Source organism: Nipponia nippon, unplaced genomic scaffold, assembly GCF_047370975.1.
Source record: "Nipponia nippon isolate SJK-2023a ecotype South Korea unplaced genomic scaffold, ASM4737097v1 scaffold_17, whole genome shotgun sequence".
In the NCBI taxonomy this organism is placed as follows: domain Eukaryota; kingdom Metazoa; phylum Chordata; class Aves; order Pelecaniformes; family Threskiornithidae; genus Nipponia; species Nipponia nippon.
Window position 1 is genome coordinate 8,018,716 of NW_028262333.1, and position 14,577 is coordinate 8,033,292.

Here is a 14,577-nt window from a genome sequence, read left to right on the forward strand (position 1 = left end):
ATTGGCTGAAGTGAATTAACAGTATGCACATTGACTATCTAATATTTCAGGAATATTTTACTGTTATATCTGTTAAAAATATAGTAGTCATTCACCGATTTATTTCTTTTGAAGGGGAAAAGATTTGCTTCTCCTTCCCAGCTTTATGTTAATGGCGGGAGGAGGATATCTCAGAACTTCTTCAGTAATTTTGAAGTTAATATTGGGTGTTACAGATATTTGGTAATATAACATAAATTTTTTAAATTGTGAGGTAGGTTTTGGTTTTTTACCTCTCTCTGCTAAAAGTAGATGTCATTTAAGGAGAGTATTTTTCTTGCTTAAGAATCTTGTTTAAACTCTGCTTTGGCCCCTTTCTTTTTGGTTCACTGGTGTTTTTTGAGCTTCTGGACTCCTGTTCAAAGTTTAAAGAACAATAACTAGTCAAATGTAAAATAATGTCAATTGAACCAACCTATGACTCAACAGTCAACCAAGTCATCCTGGATCCGCATCAAATGGACCGAGGCCAAAACCTGAAATTGGCACACGTCCCTGTCCCTCTTCTCCATGTATTTCCACGGAAGCAGAGCCCAGGATGCAACACGTTGGTTAATATTCCATAATCAACTGCTCTGCATGTAAATGTGTTGTTTTCATTGACAAAAAGTGTGAAAGCCTATGCCAAGGGTAAAGACACATTGTGCAAGGCTTCATACAGACCGACAAGGAAATGCAGTTTGTGTACTGAAGAATTTACCATCTTGACTTTCTTTTAGTATCAGTTCCACTTTTAAACAGAGCTTCCTTGAAAGTCTGTAGAGAGAATTAAGGAAGAAGCAGTCCTTTCTGCTTCTTTTGCCCGGCTTCCATCTTTCCCTCCTCTTCAGAAGAAGAATTAAGGTTTTGTTTCTACTTTCTTATTTGTGTTTATTGATTTTATTTTATTTTTTAATTGTTATTTTTTACAGCAAAGCAGAAGTTAGTTAGGCAGTGCTGATAAAAGCACAAACTGTGTTGAATAAGACTGTGTATGCATTCATAAAAATCAGAGTCAGGATTACTGTTAGAGGGTTACACTGGCAGCAGAAGAGTCTTGATTTTTTTTAAAAATAGCAGAAATGAACTTTCTAATTACCAGTCTAAATTTATTTATAGCTTTATGACTCAATTTGACTATGCAAGTATTATCCTGCAGCTTTTAAAATATCTGTTCTGTGACTATTGCAGTTTAGTCTAATCTTTGACTGCATTTCTTAGAGTACCATTAATTTTTTTCCATGTACGTTAGAGTCAGCTTTCCAGATGTCTCTTGCCTTCCTTCCTAGCAACATCATTTTGGCAGCCTGCGACTGCAGTCCTGTGATTGACACAAGCATGCATGTTAAGAAGACCAGAGCAATGTACATAGCTCACGCTGAGGTCATTAATGGAACAAATCCTGTATTTTAAGTTCAGTTCCTCTGGTACCACATTAATAAGGGTTCCATAATAAGGAGTAAAATACTGTTCCGATAGATGCTTACTCTATAGGATAAGCTAAAATGCTGTGACTGATCTAAGCTCATGGGTCTGTTCTAACAACGACAGAGTATCTCTGTGCAAGAGTTCTGCTGTCTTGTTGAATTCAGTGTGCTAGCAAATGAAATTAGTATGTTAAAGGACGTATGTTAAGACAATAAATTTGTGGTGGGTACATTGGCTCTTGGTTAGTTTGCAAGGTTCAGAAAACTAAGAAACTGCTTCCAAGAAAGTGTCAGGCTGGTAAAACGTATCTCTAGTTGCTGAGATCGGAAACAGTGCTTGCTGCGTTCAGAGATTGGACTAGGAACAATTCCATGTATTCTGCTTAAAATGAAAAAAAAAAAAACTTATAAATCTAATTCTGGTTAGATTTTTGAGCATTCTTCTACTGAGTGCATATTAGTCTTGCAGTCTTCCTAATTAGGGTCTCTCTTTGCAGACATACCTGCTTGCACCTTATTTTGTAAACGCGGAGTGCATATGTATGCATATAAAGCTGGATATATCTGCAAGACTGAGTTCTTGAAAGTCAATTTTTTACATGATCCACAACCTGTCTGTAAATACACATAGATCAAATGCATATTTGTTATCCAGCAAAGCATAAAGAATCAGGATGGCCCAGGATGATTTGATTCCATATTTTTATGTAAAATTTTTATATAAGTATAAAGGTGGTGGCTTCTGTCTTATTCTTTTTTTTTTTGCTGCCTCTTTATTTAAGGAAACAAGGATGCACTATGAAATAATAAAAAAGAAAAAGACCTTTGGGAAAAATATGCATAAATTGATTCATATAGAAATTAAGTCCTACCCTTGAAGGTAAGACTTTTTGGCTGCTTTACTGGAGCACTGTAATAAATGTAAAAATTTAGAACATATAATTTAATTATCATATTCTGGTCATAAATACTTTAGGGCTGTAGTACATTTGAAATCCCAAGAGCTCTAGCTAAGGTTGCAGCTGCAACATCAATTACCATTTATCCATTCCAAGAAAGCTTTGCCTGTGCCCTTGAAACCTTTACGTTCTGGAGAGTATCCAAAAGGGAAAAAAAAGTTGCGTCGCTCACTTGCGTTACTGTTTCTTTCTCACTCCTGTGCAAGCTCTAAAATGGTAGCGGCCGCCATTTCGGAGCGGGGAGAAGGGGTGTCTTTGGTACCAGTGGCTCTGGAGCTGTGCCGGAGGCTCCTCCGAGCCCACCCGCTGCTGGCGTGGTAATTAAAGAGAGCGCCGAGTCACCTGGGGTAGGACGCTCCGCCTCGGGTTTTGGAATAAATATCGTGCAGACTTTGAGAGAGGGAGATAAAAGGGCCCGATGCCCATAGGGAACCTGCGGTGTTTAATATGGTGGTTTTACTTCCCGTGCGCTATATCGGGAATCTCTGCAAATTATTATTCTGTCAATGTACTATTGGTATTTGCCCGTGCTCTTAGGGTTTATTTTTATTTAATAGAGTATAATTTATGGGAAGTAAAACAACAGCGCTTCGAAAGACAGGCCCTGCTGCCTCTGCCTAACGTTAGAAAGACACAAGCTCCCTGTGAAGCCTGTTCTTAACAACGCGTGTTTGTCACTGAGGCTCTACTAAACACGTGTAATTACTGTATCTGCTTCTCCAGAGTGGCAGATGGTGTCAGCCAGCGCGTGGTGTTGGGGGGGGTGCAGTGTTCCCGTGTCAGGGGGTGTGGGTGTCCCTTCTCCGGCAGCCCCAGGCTGCTGCGATGCCCGCGCTGCTGTTGCCGGTACTCGAGTGCGCTTCCAGGAGAGCGCTTGGGTGTTGAGGCGTGTGCTTGGGACGACGAGGAGAAGGTAGGACTTCTGCACGTTCAAAGCTTGTGTGTACTGGGTTTTCTTATTAAATACTATTTCTTCATATAGTTACGGAGAACAGAGCTTAGGTTTGCAGCTCAGGTTTTTTAAGACCTCTGGGCTGATCAAAACCTCACCAGCATCAAGGTTTGACTCGTTCTGTACAACAGTACTTACAGGAAAGGTATTAATTCCAATTTGTTTTGTTTGCCAATAGTAAGTGTTTTTTTATACGTAAAATCTTCCAGAACAGATATGTGTAAAGTCTTTCCTCTGTGTGAACTGAAGTCACTTTTTTTTCTGTACTCTGTCTTGATATTTGGTCAGTGTCCTTGTTATGATGTACCTGAGTTGTTGGAAACATAAGTGAAAACGTTTACGGTATTTGAGGCAACTTTATACAAAGCAATGAATTGTACAGTCTGCTTTAGTTGTATTAAAAGCATGGTAAAATGTGTGTTGTTCTGCAGACGGAGAGGTTAATTATGACACTTTGCTGCTTTAGGTATGTCTCATATTTTAAATTTTTCTGTGAATTAGAATCTCAGTTCTTCATTGTAAGTTAGCAATAAAATTTATCCTGATGTAGAGACGATGTCAGGAGGAGGCACGATGGTACCTGCCAATCTGATTGTAAAGTAACATGGTTCTTTGCTCCAAGTTTCTGTATCCAGCAATGAAGCAAATTTGGCCGTGGCCTTTCTGGGTGACCTATTCCTTGTGTTGGTGTAATCTTGGTCGTGTTCTAGACATGTGCACAAAACTAGACCGTTAGTTCAAAATCTGGTTTATCAAGTCATGATACAGCATTTATCTGGGTGCGTGATAAAGGAACTGGTGTTAATCATCTTGGCTTTCATAGGGGCTGTAAAACAGTAATACTGGATGCTTCTGTTCACAGGCTTTGGTTAAATACTATAATCCATAGTAGATTTTATTTTTATTTATGCCATATTTATTATGGCATCACTGGGGACATGCTTGTAATCAAGAGCAGCGCTTTTACCAAAGCAATTCAGTTCTCTCTTTTAAGTACAAAACAGGAAAGAAAACTTTTATACAGAATCTACCTATTCTGAAGTTGTTTGGAGGGCTTGTTTGTTTGGTTGGTTTGTGGGTTTGTGGGTGTTCTGTACATTCAGTCAGTCAGTAGGAACGTTTGAGTCAGCACCCCAAGACACCTTTCACTTTGAGTAAATCGCTGTGGGTTTAATGCCCGCTGACAATAGCTGACCTGTGTGCACCCAGGCGGTGGCCAGACAAACCAGAGGCTGTGTGTGCATCCGCGTAGGGTGTGCGGGCAGCCTGGGAGGAAAACGTTGGTTCTCACCAGCTTGTACCAATTTTCAGTCTCTAAATTTAAGTGAGTAGGTTACAAGAGACCATCGTAACTAGTGGTTCAGGTTCTCGGCAAAATGCATTTTTGAAATTATTTTCAATTGGCAAATATACTTTTATTTAATATTGTAATGACAAGTATAGTGTCAATAGCCTTGTTTTAAAACTTTTTCCTGCTTGAACTGAAAACTACTTTCCTGCCTAAGAGTGTATAAAATAATCAGTAGTTTGTCTAGTTAATAAAGAAAGAAGCAAGCAATTCAAAAAATGTAATCAGTTGGTGTATGCGGCTGCGTGTTTACATTGTTCTCATTGCTAGAAGATAAGAATGAGGCCCAGATGGCAATGACATTGAAAATCGTTTCTTTACTGTTAGTTTGGTGATACTACTTATACAGATAAGTAACTCGCTTTTAAGAATATGTTAGTTCAATACTAAGGTGACTGGTGCTGGAGGACCAGGACTGGTGGCGTGCAGGAGGTTGTGGTCTGGGTATATCACGAGTGAAGGCAGCTCGTATGTGTGAAGCATTAGATTAGAAGTAGGAGCAAAATGAATAGTCTTATTAAAAAAACTAGTCAAAATAAATATAGTCAAATTCTGAGCTGTTTCTTCCAACCCTAGACATATTGCATCCATTTCTTTCCTCAAAGTTGGCAGTTGGACATGAATAACATTTTCTTACAGGTTTTTAGGAGCCAGTTGCAAGTGTTCTGTTCTTGTAATTTATAATAGCACCAGGGAATAACTTAGTTGTCTGTATGTCTGAAAAAAAATTGTATTATGCATTTCCCCTGAACTTTTCTTCAGGGCAGATTTTTTTTAAATGGTGAAAATCGCAAAGGTGACAGCTGCTCCTTTGCCCAGCAGCCCCACAGACTTCCCGAGATGCTGCTTCTCCTGTTCTGTAGCTTGCAGCCATTTTCCTTAAATGCAGTTAGTTTTTAAATTGTTAACCAAGTTCTCTTCTCATTGCATGTGTGTAACTTGCTGTTGGTTCTGCTTTATTTTGCATTTTAAAAAAGAATTTACCCTTCAGCAGAAGAGCACTAGGGCTGGGCATGGTCTTGGACAAAATGATGGAGGCTGATCGTCCTAAGCTTTCATTCGCTCAGTTGTAGACTGTAAGTGACTAATAATTTTAGTCACTGAAAGTATTCGTCTCTTCATTATCTCACTAGAGGTTTTTTTGTTTAATAATGTAAAGTAACAGGAAGGTAGTATATTTTTAAAATAATGTTGTAATGTTAGCAAGTTCAACATACGGGAGTGTGTGTAGTCTGCCTTGTGTCGTGGAGGTTTTATATTCTTCACAGTAAAGACAGAAAGAGACAGAAAGACAGAAAGAGGAAAAAGCAAATGTTTTCTTCAGTAACGAACGACTATGCTGGAGGAAGTTTTCTTCACAAGAGTGAATAACTATCTTTCTGCTCAAATGTTTATAGCTGATTGCAGGGCTGTGAGCCTGATGGTCACCTGTATCTGATATCCTGGCTTTAACAGCCTCGCCGGAGGAGCGTGGTGCTGGTGTGACTGATTCACCCGGCCCCCTGTGAGCGTGTCCATCCCCCCCAGGCCCTGGCCACCGGCCTCCACGGGAGGACGATGTGACCCGCGGTGGATGGGGACCCCGAGAAAGGAAAACTTCACACCACCATAAACGCTACCGCACCCGACTTTATTAAAGTTTGAACCTTGAGCCTGGTTTGAAAATCTTCGGTAAATGATTAACACAGAAATGGCTTTGGTTAAACAACTTGATTTCTACAGAGCTCACTACTGTAGCTGCATCTTCTTGTCTTTAAGTCTCTCCATTTTACCCCCATATGTTTCCTTGACTGGAAACAATAAATGTATTTATACAAACAAGTAAAATTAGATTACACATAAATAGTTTCTGAAAGTACGTGGGAATGGAGCTTAGTACCCTTAAACAAATAACGCCTTGCCTCCCAAAATAAAATCTCATTAAAGTTTTTACAAGTCTGAACCCTTAAAATTTGGAATTTTTTTTCCTCTCTCATCTATACTTCTTGACTTTTTCTTTTATTTAGATAAGAATCATAGTTTATTAGGTTTTTGTTGAGTTTAAAAACATTACTGCAAATAACTGAAAGGTAACTTTTTTGTTACTATTACAGAATCTGAGAGTGTAACTTCCCTCCCTTACCTCTTCTTTAGGAAGTGGTTCTTTGAGTTTTACTATGTATAAATTTATAGGTAAAAGATTTATATTAAACCTCAAGCCAGTTTGTTGTAGCTCTTGCAGGAGCCCTTATGCACTATAATCCCTCCTGTTCTCCATGATTCAGGCAAGCAAAATTGTGTTTTGCACAACCAGGGGACTGTCAGTGTCTGGCAGCTCTCCACACAGTTAGTAAATATTGGCCTTATCTGATACAGCCAGGCTTGAAAAGATATGCCAGAAGCCCAGATTAGATTGCTGGCTACTGCTTTATTAATCAATGTAATAATTTATTTTTAGTTTTGTAAGTCATATCATCTGTTTTCTTTCTCATATTACATTTTCTGTGGTACTGGTACAGAAAATGAGCCCTGTTTAAAAATTAAAGGTGACTGAAAAGTTTCAGTGGAATATGTTTGACGCTACCATAGTTTCTATGACAGTTGATGAATGTTTCCTTAAAAATGCTTTTGTCAGAAATTCGTAAGGTATAAAGAGTTTAATTTTTGTATCTGAATTAGCTGTCTTGAAAACTATGCATAGAAAGATGTTTCCATCTTTTTCCTGGTTTTAATCACTTTAAGGAAATCAAGTTCTCAAGTTATATATTCTTTATGTAAAATCATAGACTCCCAGCCTATATTTCAATGTTATAACTGAGATTTTTAGTATAAGAAAAGGAGCTACTGGGCCTAAAACTTTAAAGAAAATAAGGCAACTTACAGTAGCTTTTGACTGGCCAGTGATTACTGTTTTTAATAGGGGGTTTTGTTTGGTTTTGAGATAAGTGTTGGTTGTTTTTGTGCATATGACACTAGAAAGCAGAGAAACAATTTAATTCCTTTTTCCAAATGGGTCAGTAAGCTGGGGGGCACGGGACATCACAACAAACCAAACAACAGAAGAAAGTAACACATGTATTGCATGAAAGGAAGCAAAGCTTTGTGGTTACAATTATTTGCCTAATTAGACAGGAAAGCCATGAGTGAGCAAAGAACCAAGTACAGGTTCTCAAGCCTGATGTTGTCCTCTCGTCTCTGGATTCCTTCTGAAATCTTAGTGCAACAGCAGACCTGCCCCAGAGCAAAGGAGACGTGCACGCTGCAGCCACGTTGCCTGGGGTCAACGTGAGATGGCGCAGCAGGCTGCAGTGCTCAGTGAGCTGCTCTGGCGGCGGTGGGGGGCTGCTCTGTACTTCTTGAGGCAACCCAAAGGGCACGGAGACCTTACCTCTGAACATGGAGTAAAGCTGAGATCTGCTGGGAAAGGCAGGAGCACCCAAAATGTGCAATACGTGTATAGTCCGTATTGAACATGTGGGCCAGTTGCATGGCGGGGAGGGGTCTCTTCAGCCAGAGGAGCTGGGCATCACTCAGCTGGAAGCATGGCTCCGTTGACTTGAGGTTGTAATGTGCCTTTCTTCAAAGTATGTGCCAGATCTCAAGCTGTGTGTTAAGGAGGCAGGATTTCTGAAAAGGCTGGTTTGTATTAACCAAATACCATCACGCACAGCCTTGGGACAAGAGGCAGCAGTAGATCTGAATCCTCAGCTTCCTTAACCATGAGGGTTTTTTTCCTGCAAACCTATACCCATTAGCTTCTCTCAGCCAATTTCTTCATCAGAGGAGATGGGATGCAGCGCCTCTGCACTGAGGAAGGCAGGCACGCTTTGTAGAAGTTAGGATGAGCATGTAATTAAAGATGTGTATTTGCACATCAAGTAAATGTAACTGGGTTGAATTACATTCTGCTATTACTTGGATGTTGAGTGCTGGATTGTGCAACCTTAGTATTTTATTATAGCTTTCTGCTCTTCAAAAGAAGACAATTAATTAGAAAACACAGAAAAGCCATCATATGGATCATAGGCAGGATTACAGTCTATTGCTGACTGCCATTTTAGTTGACAGACTAGCTGTAGAGCAATAGAGTAGAAGTGATGCAGCATTTCACAAATATTTTCTGAACGCAAAGGAGCGATGTGATGGGTTTGAGTTCTTTTCCAAGTTCTGAAAAGAAGTGTTCTTTCCTGGGTGGGCTTTTTTCTTCCCTTTTTCCTCACGGTTGACTCATTCTACTTCATTCCCACTTCCAGCCTTTCCTGTTGAAGCCTTTGTACCACCCTTGTTCTGGTCTTTTTCTTTCTTCCCACAGCTATTCCAGCATGTTCGAACTGCTGCTATGTTCCTGTCTGGTTTTTATTTTTCTGCTCAGCCCTCTCTGCTCTAGCTGAGAGACAGGTCACCTTCTCCCCTAGCTCATATCAGACTCTGTTTTTTAGGGGGGGGGGGGGGGGTCTTTGCGTGCCTGTACTGGCTCATTTTTTTCCCTAACACAAGTAATTTTCACTTTTCTCTTCCCTCTGGTTCCATATTTGTCCAAGTGTGGACTTCATTGACACATTTATTCTGGTTTGACTTCTATCCCTCTGTATTTGAGTGGTAGAAGTCCTGCTCCTTGTGCCTGCTTTTATTATCTAACTCCCTCCCTGTACGAGCAAACGCGACAGCAGAAGTCCTTGCAGTCACCAGACCAGCCATTTCTCAGTTGCTCTCTGGGGATGAAGCATATGGAGGCAACCTGTTCAAAAGTAAAGCCGCCCAGGTGTTGGAGTGTTTTAATTTGGGCTGGAATTTTAAGGTTTTTGTGAACGTTGGAGAACTATGGTTTTTTGTTTTTTTTTTTTTTTTTCAAATGTGTGACCAAATCTGGTCAGCCTTTCTCAAGGAGAGGAAAAGGAATTTTCCATGCAAAAGCCAGCCCACATACAAATGTTAAGCCCACATTAGGAAGCGTGGATGTTCTGGAGAGTTTCCGAGTAAAGGCACCAAAGTCTTAAAAAAAAAAAGTGTTATTTTCTAGCTTCATCTGGGAAGTGGCTGGAACCGTGTTGGACAAAATTTTCTGTGAAAATCACTTTAAGCATACAGTATAGAAATTGCATTTTAAAAGTTTAAAACTTTGTGAAAATAAACTCAATGATGTGCCTTGTAACAAGAGGTGTCGAGGCAGCCTTCAACAGGTAATGTGTCAGGTTTTGGCTGTGTGGTTCACGCTTGCTGAATAAGATTAGCCTCTGAACTTTGGCACAACCACTGTTGGTTCAGCCCTTATGATTAGAAGCAGCTCAAAGGTGATTACGATAGATTGTTTATTGTTGCAACAATGATTTTTTTGTTTGTTTGTTTTGCTTTTTGTTAAAGAACTAGCCCTTTATTTGTGGATGGCCTGTATGTTTATGTAGGAAAACCAGATCCTGAAATTAGGAGTAGACATTTTTTTCCTAAAATGCTGGGGTGAAATGATCATTTATTACTGTAAAATATGTCAATATATGGCTTAATTTGCACAGCTTCTTGCATAATAGTATCCCAGTAGAAAACTCTGTGATGATACTGGAAAGGAAGCTCTTGTAGGACTCAGTGCAGACTGCAGGGAATGTGACAGTAATGAAAACATTATGGAATAAGAGCGTGTTTTAAGAGTCAATTTTAAAGGCTAGGATAATTGTGCAAGAAACTTGGCTTCAGAGATGTGGCAGGGAAGTAATCTTGACCTAGTCAAATAAGCCGTGAAAAATCCATCCAGCTTTACTTACGTTTTACAAAATTCATTGGTTAACTGTTTCAGAGTCTAGTGAACTTTGTGTGCAGAACTGTAATATTTGAGGATAAGGGCAGTCTGTTTCTTGCAGTTATGAATATTAAGTTTGCCAGTATCCCATAGATCTTAATTAAAAGTATTCTTATGCTTCTTTTTAGCCCTGGAATGAGATCAGATGTAAGCTCTTCTCCATCCACAACCTCAGCAACTACGGGACCACCTCCCAAACTTTGTCTTGTTTGCTCTGATGAGGCTTCTGGGTGTCATTATGGTGTTCTTACTTGTGGCAGCTGCAAAGTGTTCTTCAAGAGAGCTGTGGAAGGTAAGACATGTTTTGATGAATTTGCTGTTTAAAAATATAAAATCCACATACATATCATCCACATTCAAAACCAGTCTATTCCAGTAAGAACTGGAATGCATGTTTTTGCTAGAATCCTACTGGAAAATCCCATCCATTATATCACTGATCTTTTCATAGTAAATAACATTGATAATGGTGTGGTTATCTGAAGCATAGATTCCATTTACATTTATAAAATGCTCCCATTCACTCACAGTGTAAAAGGATGTATTGTTGTCTTGGCTTTTTGTTTCTTTCGTTTGCTTTCACTGTTGTTTTTGTTTATTTGTCCTATTTATATACAGATATTTGTGTGCCTTAGATCTGTAAAGTTTGTGATTTTTAAGTTTAATGTTAGCTGGTTTGTGTATAAAACTGTACAAGAAACTTGATAAATCTCTTGTATGCAAGATTATGATAGTTTTACAATTTTTCCTATAAGCAATATGGATTATATTACATACATGTCCACGTGTGATAGTTGCAGGGGTAGCTAGATAACAGGAACATGTGTGTGGTTTTGAATCATCGAGATTCCTCTGTAATCACAGGAAGAAAATTGTTCTAGAAAATAGAGGTGATGGAAAACTAAATGTGAATCTGTAGTGCGTATAGCAGAATAAGTAATCTGTGATTTTTGGGCTGCATAAGTAGCCATTATGTAATGAACTAGGTTGTACCTCAATGTCTGACTCTTTGCTTCAGTATCAGGGAGATGCAGAAAAGTTAGGCTATATTCTCAGTGTCTCTGAAAGGGTAGTGATTCCTCTGTTCTGAAATTATGTCGTTCTTAGTTACAGCCTTACAGGGTTTCCTGTCTCGTGCCTTCTTCATGCAGCCATTCCTGGGTATTTTGAAGTGAATCAGACTGTCATTTTTTTGCTAACGTTTTTGCGAGTTGGGTTTCACTGAAGAGGAGGGAAGGCTGTTTTGACAAAGACGAGCCGCCATTCAGTCTTTCAGAAGCAGCACTTTCTCCCAGTTCCCAGCTCACTGGATGCAACAGGGACCTCCATGGAAATGCAGAGCCTCTTGGAGATCAGAAAAGTCAAGTTTGTATCTCAGTTTCTGCTAGTCACAAGGGGAAAGGATGTCAGTTCTGTGGGAAGCTGAAGCTGTTTCTGACGTATAACAAGAGATAATATGAGCTCAAGTGCAAAGCACTGAGCTGCTTAGGCTCTCCGTGACTCCCAGCTGGTTCTGTCTGGAGCTGTACTCACATTTAGAGCCAGGCTCTTTATCTGAAGCAAATAATCATCTGTATCTTTGATTAAAATAAGGTCACAGGATATCCCTCAGAAGAAGTATGATATGGCAGCTGAATATATGTCATAGTGATGGCTTTGCCCATCCTCAGGCTTAAATCATGAAAGTATTGATACATGAAGAAATCAACCCAGTAACTCCTTTTGATCAGAGATGCAACTTGCCACGTCTTATATCGACTGTATTAATGTTAAAAATGTAAGCAGGGTTGTGGCTGAAAAATGACAATAAATTTCTCAAGGCTTACCTCCACTTTCATTGTTATTGTTCCACAGATTATCCCGACATTAATCCTTCTGATTAGATATTGTTGGATGTTTTCAGGAGCTCTTCCAGGATCTGTTAGTTCTAGTATTCACTTTAAGGAACAAATAATTTGCTTTTGTCTCTAATAGGCATTTTTCTTATTAGAGGCATATGTAAAAAGAATTTGGTTTTGTAATATCCTTTTTATTAATAGCTGCCAGGCACCTGTTAGTATACAGATCAAGCTGACTCTCCAAATCGGTTATCCAGACTTTAGCCTGAAACGCTTTTTTGTAGCTTTGTCTACACGCATGTGTACTGCGACGGAAATAGTCACAGAAACTGAAAGTATCAGTATCTAGAAAATCAATATAAAGAGTATTTCTTTCAGCACAGAGTAGAACTAGGAGAGAAGAGGAAGGATGAAGGTGGAATATTAATAAGCTGTATATTTATATAGTTCTTCATGCAAATGGGCCTTTCTTGAGGAACCCAGGATGGCCAAAGTCATCTTGTTCTAGTTCTTATTTTCATGGTGCTTCAGGGCCCAGAGCCCTCATGATGCATTTTCTCCAGTTCCAGAACCAACCCTGTTCACCGCCCAGCATGTCACCCCCTCCCTGCTGCCCACCCAGGTCTTCACCGCTCCTCCCCACCTCCACTTCCTCGCTTCCGTCAGAGCCTCACACCTCCCCTCCACCAGATTTCCCCCAACACCACTGCCTCCTGCTGTGCTCCAGATTGTCCTTGTTCTTCAGCATTTTTAATTCCATCTCCCGAAATCCTTTGTCTGCGATTTCTAACCTTTTTATACACCGGTGTGCTCAAATGAGCAAAGGCTTATTCAATCTCATTGTGCTTCAGAGCCCCAGGCACCAACATGCTACGGGCGCTGCAACGTTGAAGAATGTCTAGCCTCTCTGTAAAATGCTCCTATCTGCTGTAAATTCCCTTGGAAATATCTCCATTTGCTCACGACCAATTTTTACCAGTGTTTTGCTGGTGAGGTATATTTGTCTGTTTTTTGAAATTTATTCCTTTGTGCAACTGGCATGTCCTCTGGGCAGCAGTCAGACGACGTGGAGCAGAAGGTGGAATCAACTTCCCTTCATTTTTCCGCAAAATGTTGATGTGACAAGAAGGCTTTAATATAATATAATACAAAGAAATAGTGTAGCTTTCACTTAAAAAGGCAAGAATAGGTAAGTAGTAAATACAAGAAATCAAGCTACTTCCACGGAGATGAAGCTCTTTGTTAGGTAAAAAAATGGAACAGCTCAGGAAGATCTACACCTGAAACATCTGTATTGGCTGTGTGAAACCATGGTCTCAGTTGAACATCTTTGTGAGACATGAAATTATAGGCTCTGTTCTGCTACAGTGGTGACTACTATTCATCAGTTTATATTTCATGTGTGTGCGTGTATATTTGTTCTATATGTGTTAGTATGCTAATGGTAAACAGAATTGTGAATCATGGATCTATTTTCGAAGTTCTCTTAAACACAAAGATGACACAAGGGTCAGTAAGGCTTCCTCTTCTTCAAATGAAAAAGAAAGGAGGGTTCATTCAGAAAAATGTTCAGGGCTTCCTTGGAATATCAAGGAACTTGAAACGCTTCACTGGAGAAGTTTGACTAAAGCCATAGTAATGGACTCTGCTTACCCATAATTTTCACAGCTGACTTGAAACAAATTCCTTAACTGTGCTCTTTTTCTGTGAGAAGACTCTTGGGCTTCATTGTTAATAACTCAGTATTTGGAAAATATGTTTATTTCTCTTGCTATTATACTACCGGGACTTTGAAATATAGTGTGAAAGCCTGGGTAGCAGCTTTCTCGCAACTAAAGAAACATCTGTTTTTAGATCCCTATCTGAGAGAAGGATGTCTTTTAGTAATACCTCTCTCTAAAGTTATCTTGAGACAATTATTCATATCATTCAAATAGTTAAGAATAGATAGTACTCTTCTGGTGTTCTGCTCTTAACAGCTAAGGAATACAGTTATTTTAATTTATGTAGCCCAAGTTGCTCTGAATCTGTGAATCCATAAAAATGTCAGAGAACTTAGTTTGTCCAGTTCAGACTCTTAAGTTAAACAAGAGGAGGTTTCATGACTTTCAAAATGATGAAAGCTATGTCTATTGTATACTTACAAAATGTGTTTATGAATGATATTTACATCTCTCGTGACACTATTTAGGGAAATTGGAAACATGCTATACAAGATAGCTTTGAGGAATGTAAGAGAAAAATAGTTTTAAAAATAGGATTTGT

General features: G+C 39.4%; 1 protein-coding gene across 4 annotated transcripts in view; it reads left to right on the forward strand.

Annotated features, from left to right (window-relative positions):
* NR3C1 (nuclear receptor subfamily 3 group C member 1) overlaps nt 1–14,577 on the forward strand; it is a 74,373-nt gene that overhangs the window by 33,125 nt on the left and 26,671 nt on the right. For all 4 annotated transcript variants that reach the window (XM_087753699.1, XM_087753700.1, XM_087753701.1 and 1 more), the window contains exon 3: nt 10,603–10,766. In XM_087753699.1, coding sequence (XP_087609825.1) covers nt 10,603–10,766 — 164 coding nt within the window. The remainder of the gene's footprint in view (nt 1–10,602; nt 10,767–14,577) is intronic.